Source organism: Sciurus carolinensis, chromosome 3, assembly GCF_902686445.1.
Source record: "Sciurus carolinensis chromosome 3, mSciCar1.2, whole genome shotgun sequence".
NCBI lineage: Eukaryota > Metazoa > Chordata > Mammalia > Rodentia > Sciuridae > Sciurus > Sciurus carolinensis.
The window spans coordinates 107,475,041-107,502,105 of record NC_062215.1 but is presented as its reverse complement, the minus strand read 5'-3'; the positions used below and the strand labels follow the sequence as shown (position 1 = coordinate 107,502,105).

Sequence of the window (27,065 nt, the reverse complement as noted above, 5' to 3'; positions counted from 1 at the left end):
TTCCAAGTCTTCCTTCTATTTATGGACAGATTCAAAGTGCTCCAAGACCCTGTCAGAGCCTGAGGCTTGCTCCTCCAGTGGAGATGCCCGCCACACATGGGCAGAGCAGCCTCCAGGAACCCACACTGCATCCAGAACATCCCAGCCTCTCAGCTGTGTAAGCAGTTAGGTTTCACACCCTTACCACACTTGAACTTTACATTTTGGAATTAATCTTATATTTTCTTGAATTAATTAATATTAATTGAATTAATATTAATATTTTCTCCAATAATCTGAGCTTACTGATCTTTTTTTTCTTCTTTCTTTAAAATTTTGTCTATCCATGAAGTAGTGCCCTTTCTCTCAGATTTTTTTGTTCCTTCATTTTATTAATTTTTGTATGGTGCTGAGGATCCAACCCAGTGCCTCACACATGCTGGGCAATTGCTCTACCACTGAGCCACAATTCCAGCCCCTAAACTAGTATGATCTTAAGGCCCAGATAGAAACCCACTTTAAACAATGATTATACACAGGTCAATATGAAATAAAGTAGGATTCATTATTAATAATAAATGCATCGAATCAGATATAATTGTACCCAAATGTTGAAGCTACTCCTAAACTTTCAAAGGAAAAATAAAGTATCAAGATAAAATTGCAATACAGTTTGAGTATTTAAATATGGATGTTAAACAAAGCATGAGTACTTCTCAAATAACTGTGAGAGTGTTTTTTGTGTGTGTAAGTATAAACATTAGCCATGCATGCAGGGCAAGGTGGCACACACCTGTCATCCCAGTTACTAGGGAGGTTGAGGCAAGAGGATGGCAAGTTCAAGTTCAACTTGGTCAACGTAGTGAGATCCCATCTCATAAAACAAAAACATTAGCCATGTAGATTTCAATTATATCTAAGAAATTTATATTATTATTGCAAATATTTAAGGAGGCTCTATTCAGACTGAAATAATATCTGTTACTTTAGACTAAAAACAACTAAGCATATAGTATGTATTAATTGATTAAAGGAAAAGAGCAATCTGAACCATTTTTGCAAAGATGTTTGTTTGTAAATATGTGATCACACAATAAAAAAAAATCCTTCAGGGAGAAAGGATTTACAGATGCCAATGAGTTGCATGTCCTAAAATGGTACCCGCATGTCCTTCACTAAAGCCAGCATTATAAAATTGATAATATAAATACATGGACTATTTTCCCAAAATGTTAAACCATCTGCTTTAATATAGAAAGATTTTTCAAACTGCTACCATTATCAAAAATCCCTGAAAGCATCTATAACTAACCTTTTAAATTTACAACTATCATGAGCAACATGTCAGTTAGACAATAAGCTTTGTAGTTGAAAAAGGGGATCCCTTACCCTCAAGTAGCTCCAACTGAGAGTACATTTTGGACTATTACCTACAATAATCAAGTTATGATATAGTAGCACTATGACCCATAAGAGGAGAGGTATTGGGTTTGTTTGTTTGTTTGTTTGTTTGTTTTTTCGGTACTTGGGATTAAACCCAGGGACATTTTACCACTGAGCTATATTCCCAGCATCTCCCCACCCTTGTTTTTATTTTGAGACAGGTTCTCTCTGTGTTGCATAAGGCCTTGCTAAGTTGTTGAGGCTGGCTTCAAATTTGCAATCCTCCTGCCTTAGCCTGTAATTACTGGGACTACAGGCATGGCCTCTGTGCCTGGCCGGTGGTTCCTCAAGTATAAATATTTTGCTACCATGAAGAGTTACCATAAAGGACACCTCTGAAGATGACTGAACTGAAAGAATACATGTGGGTTTGAAGGGTAGATGGTGAGGCTACTAACTGAGACAGGAAGTAACAGAAGGATAATATTGGGAAATTTCTGGAATTATCATGGAAAAATAATATTCGTTTTACAAAATCACTGTAAAAAAGGTTTGATATCCAAGTTAAAAACCCAGGTAAGAACTGAAAAGATGTAAACTGTGGCTTTACTGTACTTTCCACACAGTAACAGACTGCTGTGATTTGAATATGGTTTGTTGTCCAAAGGTTCATGCTGAAAGCTTGGTCCCCATTACAATGGTCTTGGAAGGTTGTGGGAACTTTAAAAGGCAGACCTGGTGGAAGATGACTGCATTATGACCACCCTTGTGAAAGATTTTAACATTAGTCTCACAGAGTGGGTTAGGCTGCCAACACAGGAGAGCTCCTAAGAGAAAGTAGTCATAAAAGAACAAATCTGGACCCTCCCTATTTTCTTGCTTCCTCCCCCATTCTCTCTTTCCCGCTCCCTCCTCTGCTTTCTCATATGTACTCCCACTATGACATGCTATCCCTCTTGTGGTGACACAGTCAGGAGACCATTACCAGAGGCCAAACAAATGGGGTTGCCCAATCTTGACTTTATGCTTCCAAAACTATGAGCTAAATAATCTTTTTTTTTTTTTAAATAAAGCTTCTAATCTCAGGTATTTTGTTAAGCAACACAAGATGAACTAAGATACAAACCATGAAGCTTGTTAGAACATAAACTTCTACCTTCTCATTTCTCGGCTTAATTATTTCCTGTGGATATACTATATCTATAAATCAGACCTTCCCAAGCTACAAAACTAAACAGTGACTCAAACATTCCAGACTGTTCTGGAAGTGCATGAGTGTTTAGACTGGAGTGTAGTACCCCTATCTTGCCATTATAATGTTTCAGAAATGAACTGCATGAGTTTCTAGTGAATGCAGAAAGTAGAGAAGAAAAGACAATTGCTTTCCATTGTGTGACAATTTGGTCCTCATAAATCTTGTAGCAGAAGTAGGCAGCACATTGAATTATGGTAGGCCAGGGGTGAAGATGAGTCAGAATGGAGTCAAGGCAATTCCAATGAGAGCAGGAAAGCTTTCAGAGATATCAAAGGGGGGTCAAATTTAAAGAAACACGTACCTTCAACATCACAACTCAGGTAGTTACGCACTTCATTCAAAATGAAGTTGATATCTTCTTCTGAAGGAATAGGGTGTTGTGTGATATCAGTTGGAGTATCAGTAGTGCCAGCAATAGTCATCTTTTGCCAAGGTAAGAAGAAAATAACTCGCCCATCACTGGTGGCTGGGTCAAGAAGTCCCATGCTCTCTGGGCTGAGGTAAAAAGAAATTGATTTCTAAAATTAGCAGAAGCTTTTAATCTGCATTCTATAAAATGATTTCACTTATTAACATTCAAATAAACCAACAAGACATGAACTATAATTTTTAGTGACCTTGCCCTACTCCAGAAATTCCTAGGAAAAAAATAATTTGGGTAACAAAAAAGTACCAAGCAAATGTAATAATCCTCTTCTGCAGCAGAACAGTGCTCCCCACCTCAACAATGCAAGGTTAATTAACTTCCAATTGTTTTGGTTTTTATACTCCATGGATCATTCACATCAGATAATGTCAGTGGGATAAATGCCTATAATTTCTTTTATTATGGTCAATTAGGGATAGCTCTTCAACCTTTTTTCAAGTCTGCGAAAGGTATTTTACTGGGACATTTGACATTTGGCACATCTTTCAATAGAAGGTCTCAGAAGAACATGAGAAAGTGAAGAGTCTAACTTTCTAGAAACTAAAATGTAATCATCAAGTTCTTCACTCCTTTGTGCCAAAGGAGATGAACTTGTGCCACTTCACCAAATATGAGATTTCTTACCTTATTTCAAGGTTACAGAAATCTCAAGAAGTGCATACAGAAGAAAAGAGCTCAGCTTTCTACTAATACCTAACTAACAATGTCCTAGGATAGGTCAAAGGGAGAGGAACACCTTAGCAATGAAAATCTTTTAAATAGAAAACACTTATGCTATTAAATCAGGGTGCAGGCCTGCCTTTTTGGACAGATTATAGAAAATCTTCCCAATTAAGGAAGAATTTTCACTAATACATTCTGAATTATCTTAAAACCAAATTACTTGAAAGAATGGGCCACTGTAAATAAATATTAACAAAACCCATTGAATTTATCACTATAAACTGTTGTTTTAATGCATTCATTAACCATTCAAAGAACTATGGAGAGGTTGTTAAAGAGACAGGGATTTTAAAGCATCGTATTCAAACAAAACACTGGTTCTATTCAGATCGCTGGTTCAATTTGACTGAATTCTTATATAAAACCAGTGTTAGAGTTATTTTCTGTAATATTTTTAGCTTCTGTTAATGCAATTTCTTTAAAAGGAAACAATTCTATTTGAGTTGAACAAATACCAAGAAATCCCTTGCACACATACAAATTTAAAAGGGCATACATTCAATTCTTCATTTTTATCATTCCCTTAAATATTGTTTTAAAAGATTTATTCAGATGTCTAAGGATGAGATGCTAACAACTGTTTAAAAACAAACCAAAAACATTTTTAATATATAAACGAAATTGCCAGGTACACTGTCACAGGCCTGTGATCCCAGCAATTCAGGAGGCTGAGACAGAAGGAATACAAGTTCAAGGCCAGCCTCAGCAACTTAGCAAGTCCCTGTCCCAAAATAAAAAGGGCCGGGGATACAGCTCAGTGGTAGAGTGCCCCCTGGGTTCAATACCCAATACCACAAAAAGATTAAAAAAAAAAAAAGGAAAGGAAGAAAAAGAAATCTACAGTCAGCATAGCTAATATATCTTCTTTATTTAAACAACTACTAAGAATACAATCTTTCTGTGCAAGGAACCCTCAGTCCATGAAAACCTGTCATGTCCCCTCTGTCTTTGCATCCCAAGAGCCTACCCTAAGAGGCACAGTAGAGAGTGGACACAGATCTTCCACTTTGCATATCCAAAGAGCACCAAAGAAGTGTGTTAACCATTTAGAACTTCAACTAAGATTCTCACCTTCACTCAGCATTACTTTCCAGCATTACTGGAAAGCATTACTTTCACTAACACATACAGAAAACTAAATATTGAGTATTTCTGAACTCTAAATATGACTGCAAACTTTTTTATTTGCATTTGTTATAAAACTAAAAATTTTAAACTAGTTAATCACAAGTCTTATAAGTACTTGTTTTGATCACAGATTGATATATCTTTAAGTAAAATCAATTGCTTTGAGATTAGGAATTAACACATTCAGAGTTCAAGTACTCAATTTGATAAGTAGTACCTAACTGAAGCAAAAGAATTAGAAACAAATTATATGCTGATATAGTTTATACACGACCATCTTATGAACCAATAACATATATGCCTAAAATAATAAACTGGATAACTTAAGTAATTACAATATTAAACAACCTAGATAAGAAATGCAGTAAGCAAAGCACAGCTACTGAATCCTTAAAAAATTCAGTGCAATAAAAGCAATTTAAAGGGTGAAGGTGATGGTTACCAACACTCCATAACTGGAACCTGCAGAGAATCAACTGCTTAAGTGAAGACATATGTGTCAAACATAAAATTAATAAGCACAGAGGGAAGACAAAGCTATTAATGAATGGTATAAAAATTTAAGAATCCACTTGGAAATATCTTTCATCAGTTTTAAATTACCTAATTCTTACTCTCCCTTAGGGAAGAAAAGTTTGTTTTCTTATGAAGGATTAATTCTCCAAAGTCATACTGAAGTTCGATAGTGGGTATCAACTATAGTAATGGTACATACAATGCAGCGTGGCACAGGTCTCTTTTCAATTTGAATGATTCATTTGACATCAGAAGGAAAAGCTAAGCTAATTTATGTGTGTGTCTAGGATTAAAGGTAATGAACATTTTTCTCTTGCAGACCATTGCCTTCCTGAAGTCCCTTTAGTTAAACTGAAATCAATTTATTGTTAACTACTTAGCAATCAGTGTTAGAACTAACGGTATATACACAATATGCAAAAAAAATTGATCTGTTGTCAGCAGTAAAAAGATTCAGTAGGAAGGAGGAGGTGATTATTTTCATGTATTTCAGTCATTTGGTATACAATTGCTGCTTTTGGAAGAGCACCTAGCCACAACTCTGATAGAAATTCCAGATTTATTCTTTATATAAGCTAAAGAGTGATTGTAAAAACTGGTCTCCATATTCTGGGTTTTCTGAAATTTAAACAATTCCTCCTGCTTCCCCTAACCAAAACAAAAAAAAACAAACAAAAATCTGCTACCATAACACAAAATAATTCTACATGTGAAACATTAGTTAAGGTTAAAACGAAACATACAAACAATGCAAAGATACTTCTGAAAATGTCCTGACAAGATACACAGCACAGTCTTCCCTCTCCATTTACCATCCTATGCTTGATAAATCAATGGCTACTAAACTCTGCACTGCCAAACTCATCAGGCTATAACTGCCACACTGGGTCTTAAGTTATCATCAGCCCAGTGCAGGGCAGCCCCAGAAGGCCCAGACCAGTCCTGGTTCATCCCAACAGACCTGGTCAAAACCTCAAGTTGAAAGTGTGACTGATGAGGCCAGAGAGTCATTTCGGTCTGAGATATTTTGATCCCATTCAAGAGAAGGATTTGATGGGGCAAGGAAAATCATTCCTGAGGTATGCCAGAGCTAACCTTGCCTCAAGGTCATTGATAAAGAAGAAATAAACTCTTACTCCAGGCTGCAGTCCACAGCTAAGAGGCTCACTGGCAACAGAGTCTGAATGGGAGCCAGGCTGCTGACCATTCTTCAACCACACCATATATAGTGGTCAGAGTTCACAGTGCTAAAATTAAAGATATTAAATTTTCTCCAAAACTCATTTACTATGTTTTAGACTGAAACAGACTTAGCTGTGACTAACACTTTAATGATCTATAGTGAGGTGGCCTAAGGCTAATGCTAAATTTTTAGGGTTAAAAGGCATTTTGTTTTGAAAATATTATATCCATGTGATATATATCTATATATTTCTTATTTTAAAACCTATCTATTTTGTTATAAAATATGCAAAACATGGTACAGAACAATATCTGTCACATGTGCAAGTAAAAACATATGCTTTTCTGGAAAGAACTCTAAGAAAGTATTACTGACTACCAGAAAACTGAAGGAAGACAGGAGAAGGAGGTTTTCACTGTCACTCTCTCCAGGGTGATAGAAACCTAATTATTCAATTAGGTTAATTTTATTTTTTTCCTACAGGGATTATCTGGGAATTAAGATGAAGAATTATATTTTGCTTCCATATTTAAAAAAAAAAACCTTTATAACTGTTGCATTAGTCAGCTCTCCATCACTATTAAAGATACAGGAGAAAATCAACTTATAAAGAGAAAAGGTTTATTTTGGCTCCCAGTTCTGGAGGTTTCTGGTAGACACTGTTACTGTGCAAGGTGGCACATCATGGGATAAGCAAGGACAGAGCAGAACCACTCACCTCATGGCCAGGGCTCAAAAAAGAGTGAGTCTTACAGACCCCTTCAAGGGCATGACCCTTCAGTGACCTAAAGACCTTTCACTTGGCCACCCCTTATAGTTTCCACCAACTCCCATTAGTGCCACACTGAACCAAGCTTTTAACTCATGAGTCTTTCTGAATTCAAAATATAACAAATGTTATATTAACATTTTTTTATATTAGCATTTTAATATAAAAAGCAACTATCTCAATTTGGTCAAGTTAACACAAAAAAAGTTAGGATTCATTAAAAAATTATTTATTGCAGGGCTAAAGATGTAGCTCAGTGGTAGAATATTTACTTAGCATGTGTAAGGGCCTTGGTTAAATCACTAGCATGGTATGGGAAAAAAATTATGGGCACTGTTATGAAGTAGAATCTACCAAGAGCTGAGGAAATATCAGTCAACAAAACAGATAAAAATTAATTAAAAGATCACTGTCAAAAAAAAAATCTTAAGAGATCTTTTTAAAAAGCTGGGTATGGTGACGCATGCCTGTATTCCCAGCAGTTCAGGAGGATTCCAAATTCAAAGCCAGCCTCAGCAACTTAGCAAAGCCCTAAGCAACTTAGCAAGAACTTGTCTCAAAATGAAAAATAAAACAAGCGATGGATGTGGCTCAGTACTTAAGCACCCCTGGTTTCAATCCCTTGTGTATAAAAAAAAAAAAAAAAAATCATTGTCAGACTTTATACAAGTTAGGTACTATATGAAATAAGGAATCACAAGCAAAAAGGAATACATTACCCAAGGTCACACAATTAGTAGAAAGGAAGGTGAACAAACCAGGAAGTTCTATGCCAAGGTCTGACCTTGGCTTAACTCTTGTCCTGTCTCCTTGTCTATGTACTCTGAAATAACTGAATGTTTTCATATCTTAATAGTACATGTACAAAAGAAAATTGTTGTCCTAATGAATGCAGTAATTATGTGACAGAATTAACTTAAGGCCTCTGGGAAATAATAACCTAGGTTCTGATATCATGAGACAATAGTGAAGAAAACATAAGACACAATATACATAAGAATATGTTGAATTTAGTAAAATCTAAAAAAACACAAGGATTTTGGTAATTATACCTGTATTCTCTATTCTCAGCAATGTTAAAAACAAAAACTCTCATAAACTAACTGCCATGAATATTTTTAATCCAACACAAAATGAGTGTGTACAATTGGTTCTAAAACTATAGTTAAAAACTTCTCTATGCACAAGAAATATATGGAACATTTATATATATTTAGTTCTCTCTTTTAATTTGAACTAATCTTGTGATTAACAGAGTTTAAAACTCAATTAGGTACCAGTACATATATTTTTAATATCAAAACTAGAGCTACCTTGGTGTTTTCAGCTTCTTGAAAATGTGTAGGAAACTTTGGAAGTTGGGCAACAAGTTCTCTCTCTCTCTCTCTTTTTTTTTTTTTTTTTTTTTTAATTCTGGGGAAATGCTTCCATTGCTTTTTTTTAAAATTTATTTTTGTTGTAAACAAATGGGATACATCTTGTTTCTCTGTACATGAAGTAGAGGCATACCATTTGTGTAATCATACATTTACATAGGGTAATGGTGTTTGATTCATTCTGTTATTTTTTCATCCCCCCACCCCTCCCACCCCTAACAAGTTCTCTTTAATACACTTTTCAGTAGAAGTGTATTTGGTACAAAAAGAGTTGTCTCTTGTACTCTCTTCAGGAAGATTTAATTACTGGAGAGCCATTAATTAATAAGGTAGCATCACCTACAACATAGCAGGATAATGTTCTGGGAGAATACCCAGTATTGTAATTTTTGCACATCTATTTTATCTCATATTAAAAGCCTTATGAAGGCAAAACATGGTGGCATACACCTGTAATCCCATTGACTTGGGAGGCTGAGGCAGGAGTATTCCAAGTTTAAGGCCAGTCTCAGTGACTTAGCAGGGCCCTAAATTACTTAGTGAAAACCTGTCTCAAAATTAAAAATTAAAAAGTTGGGGGGGGATCTTTTCTCATGCTTTCTCTCTTACATACTTTCTTTCTTTCTCCTCCTCACTTTTCACACTCTCTCTTGCGCGCACTCTCTCTCTTTTCCTCTCATTTTCTCTCTTACCCTGCAGAGAGACAGTCTGTTTGCTTAATAAACCCTCTTAAGTCAAAAAAAAAAAAAAAAAAGTTGGGGGGGGTGCTGCAGATGTAGCTCAGAGGTAAAGTGTCACTGGGTTCAATCCCCATTAAAAAAAAAAAAGTCATGTCTTTCGTGAAAAATTATTAAAATGTGGAAGGAAATAACCCTCACCAATCACATTACCTATAGAAAACCACCATTAATACTTAACATATTTTCCAGTCTTTTTCTATCTATACAAAAATATGTAGAAATATATATTATTTAGATCCCACTGCATATATATTCTCTGGTCTTGCAATTTAAACTGACATTGTATCATTAGCATTTTCCTAGGACAGTAAAGTTATTTATAATATAATTCTTATTGACTACATAATATTCCCTTGTCTAAATAGGCCATAATCTATTTTCCCCCAAGGTAAGGAAATGGAATGGTTTCTAATCTTTCTTAAAACATATTATGACATAATATCTTTGCATATAACTCATATGGATTTTTTTCCACAGATGTCTTGAAATGTACAGGAGTAATCATTAATAATTTGACAAAAATACATACATATATCTCTTAAAAATTTCAAACATAAAAATAGAAGTTTTTTATGGTCTCCCATATACCCATCAACCTGCTTAAATAAGACTCAATTAATAGCTATACTTCATCTCCACCCCTACTCATTTCTCCATCCCTACTTATCTTTGTTAATTTAATATTCTGAGATTATTTCTGAGTTTAAAAACATATTTCCAAAGTTATAAACCAAAGAATACCTGAGAGGTCAACATTTCCAGTTTGCTCATAAGGAAATCTAAATATTTAACAAAATTAACTTCTTAATGATTTAATTAAAATATCCTTTATGGAAGTTTTGCACGATTAATTTTTTAATGTCTTATTAATACTATAGTTTAAAACACCAACATTTAGTCTCTAAAAGTGACTAAAATGAACAAAATACACTGAAAAACAGATCCCCATTAGGCTTTAGAAATGAATACTGCCATAAGTGGCTAAGATTTTCCTGAGTCTGGTTTATATTTTGTTTTAGAAGAGCTCCATCACTTACTTCTCCTCATTTTGAACAGCAAATTGGACCATTATTAAGAGTGTACCAGAAGAAATTAAATGCGTAGGGAATCACTTGTTCCCTTTCCCAGGTGAGGAACACCAAGATGGCATAGTTACCTGTAATAGCCAGGCATCACAATATGAACACCAGCACTTGGCTGGCAGATAGCTGCAGCATTCTTATCATCCATTTTGCGCACAGAGTCTGTGAAGGGTCCTGTAGCATTGATAACACATTTGGCTCTCACATCAAATTCCTGCCCTGTGAAAGAAAGCAGCATCAATCACACACCCCATTTGTTTCTCTGTTCACTGATGCTGTGGATTATTAATTCATCTATTAACTTAACCTATGGCGAAGTATATTGCATACCACACTAAGTGACATGAGCAGCCAGAGTTATTGAAGAGCCAAACAAAAGGCTCACTCCTGAGTAAATTTACCAAAAACAAGTCCAAATTAAAGAGAAAGCATGGCATTTTTTCATTGCGGTTCTCAATCTATTTATAAAATGCCCAGGATCAAGGTGCCACACCTTGAAGAAAGTGGAATGAGTATAAATAAGCCACTTTCTCCTGAAAACTCAAATGTGTAAACAGCATAGCCGTGAGACAACACATTTCCCAGTGTTGATTTTGCTCAAGAAATGATGTAATTTTGCAGCTGCCTTTACGGCCATAGGACCAGGACAAGAATGAATCTAACAAAAGTTAAAGGTGATTGACTTTAATGACATGTAAATGCACTGCCTGTGTCACCTAAGTGATACTTTGAAACTTGGTACATTTACTTAATTTTATTAATTATATGTTTTTGTAAAGAAAATGAAATGCATTCATATCTGTGAGAATTTCGTGGGCATTTATTATTATCCTTATCATTATTATTATTTAACACAAAGGGGAAAATTGCCAATTCCTACCAGGGAAAATTTTTCATGTTAAACCAGTCATTATTGACAATAAGGAATATAATTAATATGACTCTGAAGCCTGGGTTAAATGGAATAAAAGTGACAGAAAAATTATAATTCAGTCATCATACAAGCAAAGCAAGATTCTAAGAAATACCTCCCTCTCCAAGATTTGGCCTACCTGTGAGGACATCCTTGCACCGTGCGCCGCTCACGCACTCCTTGCCCGTTTGGGGGTCTGTCTTCTTCAGCAAGCTCACTACCTCCATGTAATTGGCTGTGGCAGCCCCATACCTGGCAGCAGTGAGAGCAATGGCAAGGTTCATCCGTGCATCGTTGTGCTGTCCTGCAGCAGGGAAGAGCACCAGGGGAGGGACAGGAGTCACCTCGAGCCATGGACTGGTGGTACAGAAGTGTGTCACAACAGATATGTCACATCTGTCCCTGTCACCCAGAATATACATGATGGTTGGGCAGCTCTACGGGGCACAATCTGAAAATACATGGTCATTCTCAGTCAGGCATTCACCTGCCGCATTTTGTGTACCACAAACGTGGTGGGAAAATATCCCCTTCCTACAGAGCTGACATCAATTATCTGAAAATTAAGAAATAAGTAATTATTCTCTCCATGTGGGAACAGATGTATATGTCAGACTTTTCCTACTACAGAAAAACCATAAGCATGAAAGTGAAGCAATTCAAAACTTCAGAATATCTGACACCCCAACTGGTGTTGATGAACAATTTTTATGAGTATGTGCTCGATCTAATATTCAAAATCAAGAGCTTAATCTTCCATAGAGAATCTCTCCATATTCCATAAAAGGATTTTTCTTGGTTTGAATTTTGATCAGGGCTCCTTAAAATGTAACATTTTTTTTAATCGCACATAAAAGGTAAGAAATTAAGCAGGGCAAAATTTAATTACAGAACAATTCCTACCTGTATTGTTAAAGATTTATTGCTGAAAAATCCTAGTTAAAGAAAACTAAGGGGGAGGAAAAGGGGGGAAAGATGATTAATCACTTTAAAATACTGGCATCACTGGAGACTTTTTCTATTTATTATTGCCAGTGGAGTTAACGCTGACCAGGAAGAATTACTCTACATTGCTGGGGCCAGGTTCTCTGTGCCCTGAATAATTAATTATCCAGGGCTAGATGTATTGAAGCAGAGTTCAAATTCCCACACATTGGGATCAGTTCTATCAAGATAATACTGATAAAGGGATGAATTTGTAATGGATATTGTTGTTGATTTATGTTGCCAGCATACCAAGCATTTAGTATAAATGGTTTATGTAAAGCTTCTTCCTTGTGATTCAGCCTGTGCACGGCTAGAAGCACTACACAAGCAATCTGTTCCAGCTAAAAGGGCAAAGTTATAAAGAGAGAATCAATGACTTAAGACTCTGCCACCCCTCCCCACAAATATCTTATTCCAAAACCTCTGAATTGATACATCAGCCAAGAACCTTTCCTCCAAAATTATACATGCCATCAGTGGGGAACATCTATTAAACCTCAACATGCAAAATTTTTATTATTCTGGAATTATCATACCCAAAAATTAATAGGATCAGAGTAGGAGGGGAAAGAAAATAAACACAGCAGCAGCAGTTGAGCGGGGCATGGAAAGGAAGCAGAGCAATTCTTGGAGTTTCCACTTAGCGTGACCCCAAAGCTGCTTAAAATAATCACAGGTATGTCTCAAATTAAGTCTCAAAAAAAATTTTTTTTATTAATGCAGAACTCCTTATTTAAAGCTGCAATATGCTCCATATAGTTAAATGCACACAGTCTAAAGAAACTAAAAATTCTACTAGGGATTTTCCCTTCAAGGCAATGACACAGCACTCATCTTCTGCAGTCTTTCTGGCAGATGTCTGCACAAGAATGACACACCCTCCCCAGCACCCGGCCGAGGTAAGCATTTGGTAGTACAAGAAATCCAAGTCATGTTTGCTCTCACCATAGGCATATTGTAGGGAAGCTTACCCATTTGGGTTTGTTGACTTACAGACAGGACAAGTCTCTGGAAAGTCATGTGTAAATGAACTATTTTAAATCCTAGATGAAATCGCTGTTCCAAGGAACCAGACAGAAATTCCATTCGCTAAAAAAATAGATTCCTTTGTAAAGTGGTGTATTTATTACACAACCATTTGGGTCTAAACTGACTTGCAAAATATAAAATTTTCTTTTAATACATTTTAAAAATACAAAATCTCATTACAGCATCAGTATATCATATATGCATGGCTTACACTGCGGTATGAGTATAGCTCACCGGGCTGTTGCTTCCACATTAAGAAATCTCCCCTGAATTAATTTGTAAATCACAATACAATTTAAGGTAAAGAAGATCAACTGCAGTTTAAAATGTAAGGTAAAGAAGACTCCTTTGCTCCTTGTTTCTCCACATCCACCCCCAGAAGCCAGTAGTACATATCTTGACTTCAACTGGGAAAGCTACTTATTGGCAGAGACGCTTCGTGACATGATCCTCATCTGCCACAATTCTTCTACTCCCATTATCCTTACATCTAGGATTGCCAGATTATTTGTAGTTCCCTGAACCTTCAGGCCATTACATACTTCTTACCTTTGCCTGTACTTATTATTTGTATTCTGGTTGTCTACCATTCTGGAAACCTCTGTTCATCCCTTATGATCTGGATCAAGTATCTCACCATGATGCCTCACCTTATCTGCACCCTGTCTCCTCCAAGGCAAAATTGTTCACCTCTTCCAGGTCTTGCACATACCTTTTTAATAGACTTTCCAATACTACATTTATCTATAGACCCATTTCTTGCAAAAATAATTAGCCTTTGTCAAGAACCGAGTGCTGTGACAAATGCAGGGAACACAATGGTGAGGAAGCTACAAGGCAGCCTAGCCGGGTGAACTAACTTTCCATTGCATTGTAGGACTCCATGTCTCAGGTATGGCAGGAAACATCACTTTCATTTGTTTTTGTATTTGTTTCCTTTCTCTCTCTCTCATTAGCACCAGGCATGGAATAGGTATCCAATAAGTATTGAGTTTAGTCAAATTCCATTCAGTATGTTGAAGAAACAGGGATAGAAATTCTTGCTTCTAACTATGGAATAAAATGCCTTGTCTTTTGCTAAAGAAATTTCAGACATCTCTAAGTTGGTGGCAAGACATCTGAAGGGTACAAAGAAACCCTAGATAAATGTGGAAAATCTGAAACATCACCCCAAACTAGCTCTTACATATAAAGCTGAATAAATAGGAGGGAGAAAGGGTTTCCTCAGGACTTTCAGCACACTTTTCCCTTGCTCTGCTGAAGAAAGCAAGCCTAGCTATTATTATCTCCTAAAATTTGAGAAGTAATTTGCCACCCCTTGAGACCAGAAGCTCACACCCCCACCCAGCAATCCTCTTCTTTCCAGACATTCACCTTAACCATTTACCTCCTTGGATTCACAGCAAACCTCCCTCCTTCCCCACCCTCCTGAATCTTGGTGTGTACCCTGAGATACTCAGACCCCAGACACTTGCAGTATATGCTTCCTGGGATATAAGTGATATATTTTCATTATTCTTAACTAAATTTTTCTCAACCCTCCTTCCTGACATTTTGAAAGGTATCTCTATGCTTCCTGTAATTTTATTTCTGGAGAAAAAAGTTTTTGACAACACTGCATGTCATTGGAATGTGATACAATAATCTCAAATCCCCACCCAATTGATCTGCTTATGAAGTTTAGATTTCCAAATCTGTTTCCTTAGAGCCAGGCAACATTATACTGTGTTTCACTGATCAGCAAGTAGCTTTACATTGGCACTTACACAAGGACCCAGACGGCGACTGTGAAAATCTGTTTCCTGCTCTGTTCTCGTTTGCACTTGAAATCTTACATATGTGCATATACTGAGCTTACAGCTCATAGGGGAGGAAGCACATAAGAGGTGGAACTATAACTGTTTTCCCTTGTTTAGAAAAACAAAATATAAAATCTACCCACCAAAAAGAATAAAGGTTGGTGGTGGTAGAGAAGATTTTGTCTTAACTCTCAAGGGCCTGGAACAAAGAACAGTGAGAGGTATTTTAAGTGACATATGTGTGACCATACATATTTCAGGATGTAACCATTTAAAAGATAGGTCTTACATATAAATATTTTGGAGACACAGCAATATTGCTCTCCTTGGAGTCAAAGTTTGGCAACTAAGTTAATGTGCAAAATAGCTGGAAAAAAAAAAAGGGTAATAATCATTGAATGTGTAAAGGGTATGAAGAAAGAGTAAATGTGGAAAAAAAAAAAACAGGTAACCAATTAACTGGAATTTTCATGTTCCTTCAGGTCTAAAACTCTGTGATGCTGTGAAACTGTATATATAATCTTCCTCTAAACACATTTAAATGGCCTTTAGTTGAGTACAGACCTATCTAATATCAACTTCCCAGTATAGGAAGTCTAATTGTTAGGAAAAATATTTTTTCATGAAAATAACACCTGCTCACAATTTCATCATCAATAAAAACCAATCCTTTGCAATGTTAAGAATATTTCCTTCATTTCACTATGCTCTGACCTGGGTCTTACGCAATCACTTTGACTAATTCTAACAAGGGGGGAAAGGATGCTTGTGAGAAATAGTATCTTCATAAAGCTTTAATCCCGTTTCTAACAAAATCCACAAAGAATGTTTCATTGTCTTTGACTGATAGTGTCACAGTGACCTCTCTGGCAGCTTCCCCTTTGTAGTCTGGCAAAGGTAATTCCAAGGCTAATCTACCAAACTAAAGCTCATTTAATAAAACCTCTTCATTTAAATTTCCCCTTTCTCATGGGAAGAGTGCAGGTAGAGGCTGTGCACATGTATGTGTGTATGTGTGAGGGGATTATTCAATTCTGTTTTAAGAACATATAATGAGTAAGCTTAAAAAAGAAAACTCAACCTGAGAACATAGTCTTCATAGTAAATTATGACAACATGCAATTTCCAAAAGTGTTCTTGTTGTCATTGGTTTTGGGCAGTACTGAGGATTGAACCTGGAACCTTGAGCATGGTAGGCAAGTGCTCCACCACTAAGCCACATTCCAGCTAAAAGTGTTTATTGTATAAGGAGAGATGGGGATCAGGAAGAAGCACATGGGGCAGTACAGGGAGAACATATCTTAAAAGATATGATGCAGAGCGGCTCTGGCTCAGGACGCCTGGGTTGTAGTTTCTGGATATGTCACTAACCTGGGTTGGGTAATGTGTGACACACTGCAGTTCTGGGCTTCCGCATCCTATACAAAGAAGGGAGCTGGATACCTCTGAAACTATACAGTCCATGTAATGCCTCACCTTTAAAATGATTATCTATCCCTTCCAAGATTTCACTTCAACCTTTTCCCCATTTCTGGCTTCTATGACATTGTCCCAGTATCACTACAAGACAGTGGGTATTCATACAGACCAAAGACCAGTGGTTCATGAAGGTAATTAGAAGAAAAAAAATCAGAAAACATACTTTCCCATTAGATCTCAAATTATAATTAAATTTTGATTTTATTAACTTGCATGGGCTATTAAGTACATTGCAAATATTACCCCAATTCCTCTTCCCTCCCTGTATCCATGCCCTTTGTCACAAGTCTTCATAATGATCCCTTTTACTCTGATTCAGGACTAAGCCATGTGAAACTGTTTGGTCAACAGAATTTTAGCAAATAATTGTAAAAACACCTATTATCTCAACAACTCAGGAGGCTGAGGCAGGAAGATCACAAATTCAAGGCCAGCCTAGGTAACTTATGGAGACCCTGTCCAAATGTTTAAAAAAAAGGGCAGAGGAGCTGGGGATATAACTCTGTAGTAGAATATCCCTGGGTTCAATTTCTAATATCGAAAAAAAAAAAAAAAAAAAAAAAGGAAGAAGTAAGTGTAAGTTGTGCAAAGACCAGGGAAGCAGATAACCACTCTAATACATGAGCAATAAAATGCAAGCAATTAACGCAATTAAGTTCTAACAACAAGACCACCTATAAATTAAAATCACTGCTAATTTGCAATTACATCCAAAGCTTAATATAAAAGCATAAAGTACCAGAAATGTGACTATGGTATTAATAATGGTATTAGTATAATCCCAATGTGTTAAGTAGTACCTACAAAATGATTTTTTTCTTTCATTTATACTTTAAAGTATTTGCTTATATTTTATATATATTTAACAGGAAATAAGTTATAAAATCTTCCTGAGTTGATGTGTATTTTTGCAGAAAATGTCTTCTAGTATAGACTGATGAAACTCAAAATAAAAGCATAATATTCCAAGTTTATGAATTGGAGTAATTTGCTGTCATCTATCCATACCACAGTTCTCAAGAAGGGACACCTGTTAGCACTGAGCATGTAATCATTTTTATTATCAAATACAAAGGTACAATTAAATGCAAGCACAGGATGTGACCTGCATCATAATTCTTCCTGGCCTTTCTCTTCACAATATCCTTTTCATTATTGTAGGCCCTTTGTTCCTTCACATTTCTTTTGTCTCACCCTAAGTTCTCAAATAAGCTCTTTATGATCTGAATAATTAGCAATCAGGGTGGATCTGTGGTCTTTGGCCCCGCGTAAAGGAAACATTGTCAAATGCCTTAACATGACATACTTAAGTACATAAAGTTTCTATACCCTCAGGACTTTCCTTTCTTGAAAAAGTTTTAAATAAATCTAATGAGGAGTAAGTTTTCTACTTCTCAGACACTTAGGAATCTAGCTAGAATTGAACAAAAATGAAACCACATTTAAACTGCAAACAACAGAATGCTTTGGGTATTCATTAGCTATTTCTGTACAAAAATGTTCTATACATTAGTTTACAATGAAGACTCCGTGTGCCTGCTCTAGGACAATCAATTCTCTCTCTAGCACAAGCCAAAATAGTTGTTTTTTTTTTATATAGTTTTTAGGAGGAAAAAGGAAAAAGGAACAATGTGACAAAAATTGAAATGAAGTTGGAAAGTCAGACAGCAAGACATACTGTAGAAGACTCTTTCACAGACCATGCAATTATGTGGCCTAAAAACCGAGATGAGCTTCCTTGCTTGTTTGAGAAATGCACTAAATTCACTGGTAAGACTTCTTGGAAGATCCAGCTTTGCGGGTAAAGATCTCTCTATTGAGAGTTGCAGTCTAGACATCATGACATCTTAACCCAAGAAAACTGACTTGAGGATGCTTGAGATTCATTCCTTTTGCAAATATCTATTGAACTCCTATTATGTGCCAGTTACTCAGCTAAGTATCATTGTGAGGGGTCGAAAACAAAAAAGTCTGATTGGTGGAGCTGCCCCAGGATACTGAAAAATGAGAGCAAGTTTATAGTCTATCTTGGGAAAAAACCTTCCTGTCTTCTAGTACACTTCTTTTATCTTTCATCTGATGTTTCTTATAATCTCACCAAACCCAATTCTCCACACACATCTCCTTTTCTCCCTTAAGGTATAGGAAGATATGCAAAGCTTTTCTCATAGGAGTGTGTGCTTAAGATGACATACAATCTCTACTGATTAGTTTATAACAATTCCCTCATCTAAGGTTCTATTTTCTCATCTATGCAAGGAGAATGATAATAGGATTGTATAGAGTTATTGTGAGAAATAACTCAGATAATGCATGCTACAACAATTTATTATCATTATACTTACCTTTATTATTAAAAGGCTAAAAAAGATTACTGAAAAGCCAAGACCACTTTATACTTTAATTATATACTATGGTTTTGCCTAAGATACATTTTTTAAAAAGCCCCAAATACTTTCCAGTTCTAAATGGTTTTATTATTTACCAGTTTGGCAAACCTTCCCTAAAACGTATAACAACTTATGTCTAATTTCTGCACTTGCTGAATACTGTTTTCTCTGTTTCTGCTTCTTTCTCTCTCTTCATTTTTTAACCATTGACAAACAAGGTATTTTTTTCTGTATGTCACAATGAATAGGAAGACAAGAGAACAGTTCTCAATCTAGAGGAAAACGGTATTGTTAAAAATATCAGAATTACCAAATCTTAATCCAGGGGACTTTGTTTTTTCTCTTAAAAACTAGGGAACCTCTGCCAGTTTTTAACAAAGGAAATCAACGCTAGCTATAAATTTGGTATCCTGGGAAAAATCAGAAAACCCAAATTCTAATCCTTTAAACAGTCACTAATGGGTATGTTTCCATGGCAGATAATTGTCTGGTTCTGTTTTAGTTTAGTTTGGATTTGTTTCCCAGCGTCTAATCTCCTTCACCACCCTATAAGCCTTGCAGAGCGGTAGTCTTTCCTCCAACAGGAGGGGAAGAGTGACCCACCAGGACGTGGCCTTTTACCTGGCTCCCAATTACATACTCTCTACAATCAAGATCCAATGACCCAAAGAACCTCAATGGGGCGGAGGCAGCAATGGCAACAGCACTACCCCATTTCTAGTAGCCACGATGACAGAAATGTCAGCAGCGGTGGTAGAGTAAGAAGTGATGTGCAATCGTCAGCAGTAAAGTCTGCTGCACTGGTTCTGGGACAGCAGTTTGCCTGTGACTCTAGTTGCTACAAATCATTTTTCATCCATTAATTTTCATGCTAGATCTTCCTTCCCAATTGTCCACTGTTGCTCAATGTCATCTCAAGAAATTCCTTTTCTCCTAAAATCAGTCAGATTTTTATTTTCATGTATTTATTGCCTACAACTAACATCCTAGGACAAATTCCCATTTCTGTACTTCAGTTTCCTCTTTGCTGGAACCTCAGAGTGGAACCTGATGATTTCTCATTTTTACCAATGACAGAAATTGCAATCAAAATTTCCAAATAAGTCCACTGACAAATGGAGAATCTAATTACATAAAATGTTATAAGAAGCTCTTTGATTTAGGAACCCCCTCTTTCTTCAAAGGACTGGCAAATGTAAGTGAATCCTTCACTTGCACAGATTCCTCCCTTCAGTCTTCCCTCCTCATTTGTGTGTGAGTACATACACACAACTTTTCACAAAACGCAGGGATGGCTCAACATGCCCCAGGGGTGATTTTAAGTGTAAGCCACATAATAAGCACATGGAACCATGTGCTAAGGACCAGCCGGGGAATTCTAACTGGAAACAGCCTTTTGAGAACCTTTATCTGTTTCAGGGAGAGACTTGTATTCTATCAGATTTCTCTCTCTAATCACAGGAAGATTCCACACTTTATCAAATTGTTATCAAATCAGTCTGACCAGAGCCAGCGTCCTGCTTGTCTAAAAGACCGTGTACTGGAGTGTTGACATCAACAGAGGCTCACTCTCTCCCAGGGGAAGACTAGGTCTAGAAACTCAGCAAGCCTGAATTCAGGACCCAGGCTGTCACCAAGAACTAAGATCCTGGGCACAAACCTTTGCTCAGTCTGTTTCTTCATCCATAAAGTAGGGATAATATCAATTTCTCTGCCAATCCCCTGGGGTTACTGCAATGATCAGATATGAGTGAAAGCATTATATGAATAAAATTCTTGTTGGAAAAGATTGCCTTCTACTAAACTGACCTTCCCTATCCTTCTGTTAGAAGTAGGTTTTTATTTCATGTCCAAATCATAAACATTCCTCAGTTATCACAATAATATCTCTTAGCAACCAACGTATATTGGGAAATTTTATTTGTGGCTTGATTCCCTTAAAGAAGAAGAAATGGAAAACCAAAATGTACTTGTTTTTAACTACAAAAGCAAAACTCTGAGACTCACATCTTGACAAATACAACTACAGTAAGAATTCAGTTGCCTCTGCCTAAACTCATCATTACTAAGCAAAATTTTGATCTTAATTGGATCATTCAAATAAGTTTGTCCTACTGGATTTTTTTTTTTAATAGCAGTCTGAGTCATGTGATTTACATGGATGTTTCACTTCTTATAGGAATGAATAAATTAAGGGCAGGAACTTGGTTCTGTTCCTCACCTCCAAGAATTTATCTGTAGCAAGGACAACAATGACTGGCATGTAGGAAGGTGTGAAGCTATTTTTGTCTAAAGTAATCAATTATAATGGCTGTGGGTTGTGCTAATGCCAATCAATTTACCACAGCTTGATCACCCTGAGAGAAATGATAGAACAACTAATCTGAACCTTTATAACCAAAGTCACATGCTGAGGCAAAAAAGCTGAGGTGCAAATACTGTGAGAATCAGTTTAATTTCACAACATAATAGCTAACAGACTATCTGATTTATCTGCTAGATAAAAGGAAATAAAAAGAAGTTTATACACAATATAGGTAACTAAAAAACTGTGTCACTCTTGCCACCACATACATCAAATACTATGCCAGATACTAAAGTCAGATTTTTAAAGTCAACAAATTTGTTAATGTAAAACATGCAAACATGTCAAACTGAACTTCCCCTTTGGGGGAGTCGGTAGGGCAAAACAATTAGAGACGAAATCAATATGTCCTGTACTTAAGAAAGACATTTCCAATATTCTAGACAGTTTGATACAAATCTACACTCAAAAAACATGTAAGAATTTATAAATAAAGCAATTCAATAAATAAGTTTTAGACTCATTTATGATAAACTTACTTAAATTAAAATAAAATAGTACCATAAATACCTCTTTCAACAAAAAAGATTTCAATGAATGTCCAAAGTTTTACCTTGGACTCTGAAATTCTAGAGCCTGGTAACATGATGTAAGAGTGAAATATAAAAAGCAATCAACCCACCACACTACTCTATTTCTAATAATTTCCTATAATTAAAAAAAATAAATCACAAATTTAGACTTTATACAAATGCTACACCAAATTGAAATGTATTCATTAGTTTTACTTTCAACTTTTAAATGTAAAGCTGAGACATACTAAAAGTATTACCGAGGTTTTTCCTTTTGTTTTATAATGAAAAATAAAAGCAATCAAATAACTATGTTTCAGTGAATAGAGCTTCTCACCCATATTCCCAGCAATTCTCAAGGTCTTCCTGGAAATGCTGGTTATTTCAAAGAAAAATCTTATTAGTTTTGGAGACAGTCAAGTTGCCCCAGCTCTGTTTTAATTACTGGCAGCCTTCACCCTGCAGGCTCAGCCCCATACAGTTCTAAGTCAATCCTGACTTCCCCTGGTGGGATACAAGAAACCCTTATCCCTCCAGAATCTATTATATGTCCACAAACTGTTATCTGTCTTTAGGGAACCCCTAGACAAGGGAATCTCTGGTACTCAACAGGTCGCAGTCCTTCCTATAACACACACCAAACATAAGACTCCTCACCCCCAATATCTTGTTTGTCTTCTGTGTTCTTTTGGAACAGAACTATGCTTCCATCTAGCTTGCCTGGCATTCTTCCCAGCCTTTAATGCAAGGAACTGGCTTCTTCATTTCCAAGGGTTGCCTGTGTCCTCAAAGACCCTCTTCCTACCAGAGAAACTCCAAAATACTGTCACACATTTGACTCCATGGATCACTGCACTGAGAAAACTGCTTCCCTGCTCAGAACCACCATCAGATCTCCACACAGAAGAGGAATGGAATGGGTATCAAGACTGTCAACTCAGCTGGGACAGGTGGCTTTCACTTCCAGTCACTCCCCTGAGAAGCCTGCTTAGAGTCAGCTACACCTAGTAGCCATTAGCTGGTTCACTTCTCTTTCCCTATCTACCCTCAAAGCCCTGCCCCAACATGTGTTTGAAGGATGTCCACATTTTAAGAACAAGAAGTCTTTAAAGAGACCTAGCCAAGCTTTAGTGTTGTCCCAGATCATCTATGTGAGTAGATTCTGTGAATGTCTTAACCAACTACAGAAAATAAAAAAAGAGTTCCTCAGATCTGCTCTTTCTCAACATCCTAGATCAGGTTACAAATTCAAAGTCAATTTTACTTTGAGTTCTTAATTCATCTCATTACAAATAAAAAATTTACATGTCAAAAATGTTGAATTCTAATTAAAACCTAAGCCTAAGAATCAAAGACTAAAGCAGACTATAACAGACTATTCACCTTAAGGAGAGGGCAAAATTATAATATATTACTCCATTAAAATACAACTTAAAATACAGCATATTAGTCTTCAACTTAGCACACGTCTCCAAACTTCTGAGGAGCACTGCACAAAGACACTTTTGTAAAACACCCTTACAGCACTTTGATGTGACCGTATGTTCATTAAAAGGAAGTATTACTACTTACATACATAAGGTACATAATGAATTCAGTATGTGTCTAGAGTTGGCTAATGCCATTAAAGCACATGCCAAAAGCACAGACTATAAATCAAAATGCGATTTGTCAAAGTAAGAACTTAATATGATACAGGTTAAAAATAAATAAATAAACTACCAATATCCCATACAGGATTGGTGAGGAGAGCTAAGCCCAAACTGAGACCAGGTTGCAGCTGACATGCCTTTGTTCTATCTATAGCTTTGGCTATTCCTCTCCTTCTTCCACCTGGATAAGTACAAAATTAGCATGCACCAGGCATTCTTCACTATCCAGAGGGTTTACATCTCTAACGCTGCTTTAAAGACTGATATTCTTTCCAAAATGCTGACATAAACCAGTTGGGCAATCACAGATTTTTTAAAGCCCACATTACTGAAGTTTTAAAAGATCTAGATTATTCTGAAAGCAGAATTAGGAAACACTTGACATTAGTTTATTGACTTATTTCCAAATTGAAGACTTAACAAAAAACCTGAAAGGACAGACATATAAATAAAGAGTTAAACCACAAAGACAACTACCAATAAAATAAGAAAATCTAGGTAGTCTTGTAGATGAAAGTGAAAGCATGGATACGGTCGGGAGTATTACATCTCCTTTATTGCTTCCCTTCTTCCTGGTCTAGGGTTCCTTCATGTCAGCAATCAATCTCACCCAAGACTCTCAAGTTGTCATCCAATCCCATTTCCAGATCCTGAATTCCCTGTATGTTCTTTTCACTCTTTGAATTCCCATTGCCTACAGAATTCAAGCTAAACTCCTTGGCGTGGAAGAGCTTGTCTTCCATGACCGAGGAGGCTCTGCGTGCTAGATCGTGGAAGATGAGCCCTGTGTGCCACTACCCACGCTACACTCAAGCTCCATAAAACTTCTTCCTGTAGTCCATGTGCCCACATGCCTCTGGCTGCAATGCTCCCTTCAAGAGTCTCCCAAACTAACTTTACCTGGCTATACTATTACTCTTTTCTAAAATTCAGCAAATTATTACTTATTTAAGAAATCTCATCTAGATTCCCCTGCACCCACCTTAGGTGTGTGCCTTTCACTGAATGTCTCAGGTGCTACTGTAAATCACTGGTTGGCTTGTCAATGTCCTCCAGCTGCCAAAAAGCTTTTTCAGAAAAGAAAATATTTCATGTTGTTCTGTCCAGCACCTATGACATTGCCTGGCTTACAGATGGTGCTAATGTGTTATTAATGAATATATACAAATAAATAAAATTGAAAGTCACATAACAAACTAGGAAGATTTCGTCTAAAAATATATGAATCAATACATTATTTCAACTTGTAATGAAAAATGTTGCTCCCTTTATAGTCATTCTAAGCACTCTAAGACTAACATAGTAAAGACAATCTTGACAGAGTACAAAATTACACAAAAGAACATTTTAGAAAGTATTGGTATCCGTTCTTCAGCGAGTACACAGATGTGTCAATAATATAACCTAAGCTTAGACCTAAAGCAGGCACACTTCAATTCAGAAGTATCAAATGTCAACACGTGGTCAACTTCTTTCCAAAAATTACACACCAGAAAGTTGAACAGTATTCACATGAAAATCATTTTTTCCCACCCTGGGATCTCACAAACTATTAGTAGTAACATCCAAATCTGAGGCCCTGCTGACAGATTGAATTTTTTAATGGGTAAAAAGTGTAAACAGTGAGACACAGGCTGGTTTAGAAGCCTGGCATGGGACAAATTCAAATGCTGCTTTTTGGTATATACAATATTTCTCTAGAAAGATTCACAGCTCATGAGTTGATGAGGGAGAGAAAGACTGCTCAACTTTAAATTATAAACACACAGAGACCACTACAATCAAGTCAAGTGATCCACAAGGCTACAATGGAACAGAATTTGGTACACATGCCCGTTTTATTCTGGACACAAAGAAAAACTTAAAACTATGAGAAAGGTCACATGCTGCTGAGTAGGAGAGATGCTCTCCATGCTCAGTGGCTGCTGCTTCCTTCATTCCTTGGAAACTTCCACTCTTGTGGAGGGTGGGGATGGATATGAAAGTCTAGGGTAACTTAATGCCCTGGAGGCCTTTCAAGTAAATCAACTCCTTCCTGATGAAAGCCCAGCATCTCTTTCTTAACACAAGTTAGGAAAACCTTCATGGCGACTTGTTCCAATTTGTGGCTCTGTCCAATACTAGACAAAATATTTCAAATATCAAATACAGGTCATAGAGGTGATAAATAGGGGATTTCTTTGTTCACAAGAACTCTAATTCTCAATGGCCTTCTAAGTTCCTGTTACTCTTGATTTATCAGAATAGCCTACTCAGTTTCTTGGGGTCACCACTCTGAGCAATATCTATTTCAGCCAGCAAAATAATTTAAATAAGAGCTGCTAGGAACAGACTGTCTCGATGTCTCTAAAATTACAAGTTCAGTATTTGTGAAAAATGGCTAATGTGCAGTAATTTAAAAGGAATTAAGAGAGGTAAAGAATCTGAATTCAATAGCTCAAAAAGTGCAGATATTGAGGGAAGAGGACCTTCAACAAACCTGGAAGGTTGGGGAGAAGGTGAGTAGAAGAGGAGGAAAGATTCAATTACAGACAACCACCAGGCACACAGACAGCCCTCAATTATACCTAGATGCAATTAAAGGCTGTTGAATTAAGATACATAAGAGCAAAAGGGGGAGAAGATAAGTCTATGGCATTAATTAATACTGTGCACATTGGGGGTAGGTGGGGTATGATGGGGAGAAGACAGGGTAGAAGGATACATTTAACAGCAAAAGTAGCAAATTTAAAAAATTAAACTTTAGTGAGTTATTTAATTGTGTCTAGGTATTTATTTTACTTTAAAAATTACTCTAAATTGTGTTTCATTATGTTTGTGGTAGTAATGTTTATGCTTAGTTCTTTTTCTTAAATGAGGGTTTTTGCTACTTTTAAAAAAATCAACATAATTGAGTAAAGAAGTATCTTTTTCTCTATTTATAGTTAAGGATCATGGCAATACAAATTTTACCGAAAGGTATGATGAGAAAAGAAAAGCATAAAAGAAGACAGAAGGAAAAGGTGAATATATATATTGATCTTGCTTCACACAACACATCTATATCTTACAACTACCATATACTATTTCCTATTTTTTGAATACCAATGGAAGAGGTACCTACTGAAAAGATAGGTTTGTTATTCCTCTGTCGGATAAGGGCAGTGAATTTATCCAATTTGTTAATCCTAACTGTATTCCAATTACTTTTTAATGATAATGTATTTATAACTCTTCTTTTAACACAATGGAATTGAGGTAACTATTGAGGTACAGTGCTTTTCACACAGCAGAAACAGAGAACCCTTTCTCAGTTATCTTTCAGTTAGATTTGACCTTCACAAGAGAAAGTAAAACAGGAATCAAGTTCAGTCATTATAGTACATCTCAGATTAAAAA

At 36.4% G+C, this 27,065-nt stretch overlaps 1 protein-coding gene across 5 annotated transcripts in view; it reads right to left on the bottom strand.

Annotated features, from left to right (window-relative positions):
- Gpd2 (glycerol-3-phosphate dehydrogenase 2) overlaps positions 1-27,065 on the bottom strand; it is a 132,701-nt gene that overhangs the window by 23,403 nt on the left and 82,233 nt on the right. For all 5 annotated transcript variants that reach the window (XM_047545441.1, XM_047545440.1, XM_047545442.1 and 2 more), the window contains exons 7-9: positions 11,614-11,778; positions 10,636-10,780; positions 2,919-3,112 (exon numbers count right to left, since the gene is read on the bottom strand). In XM_047545441.1, coding sequence (XP_047401397.1) covers positions 2,919-3,112; positions 10,636-10,780; positions 11,614-11,778 — 504 coding nt within the window. The remainder of the gene's footprint in view (positions 1-2,918; positions 3,113-10,635; positions 10,781-11,613; positions 11,779-27,065) is intronic.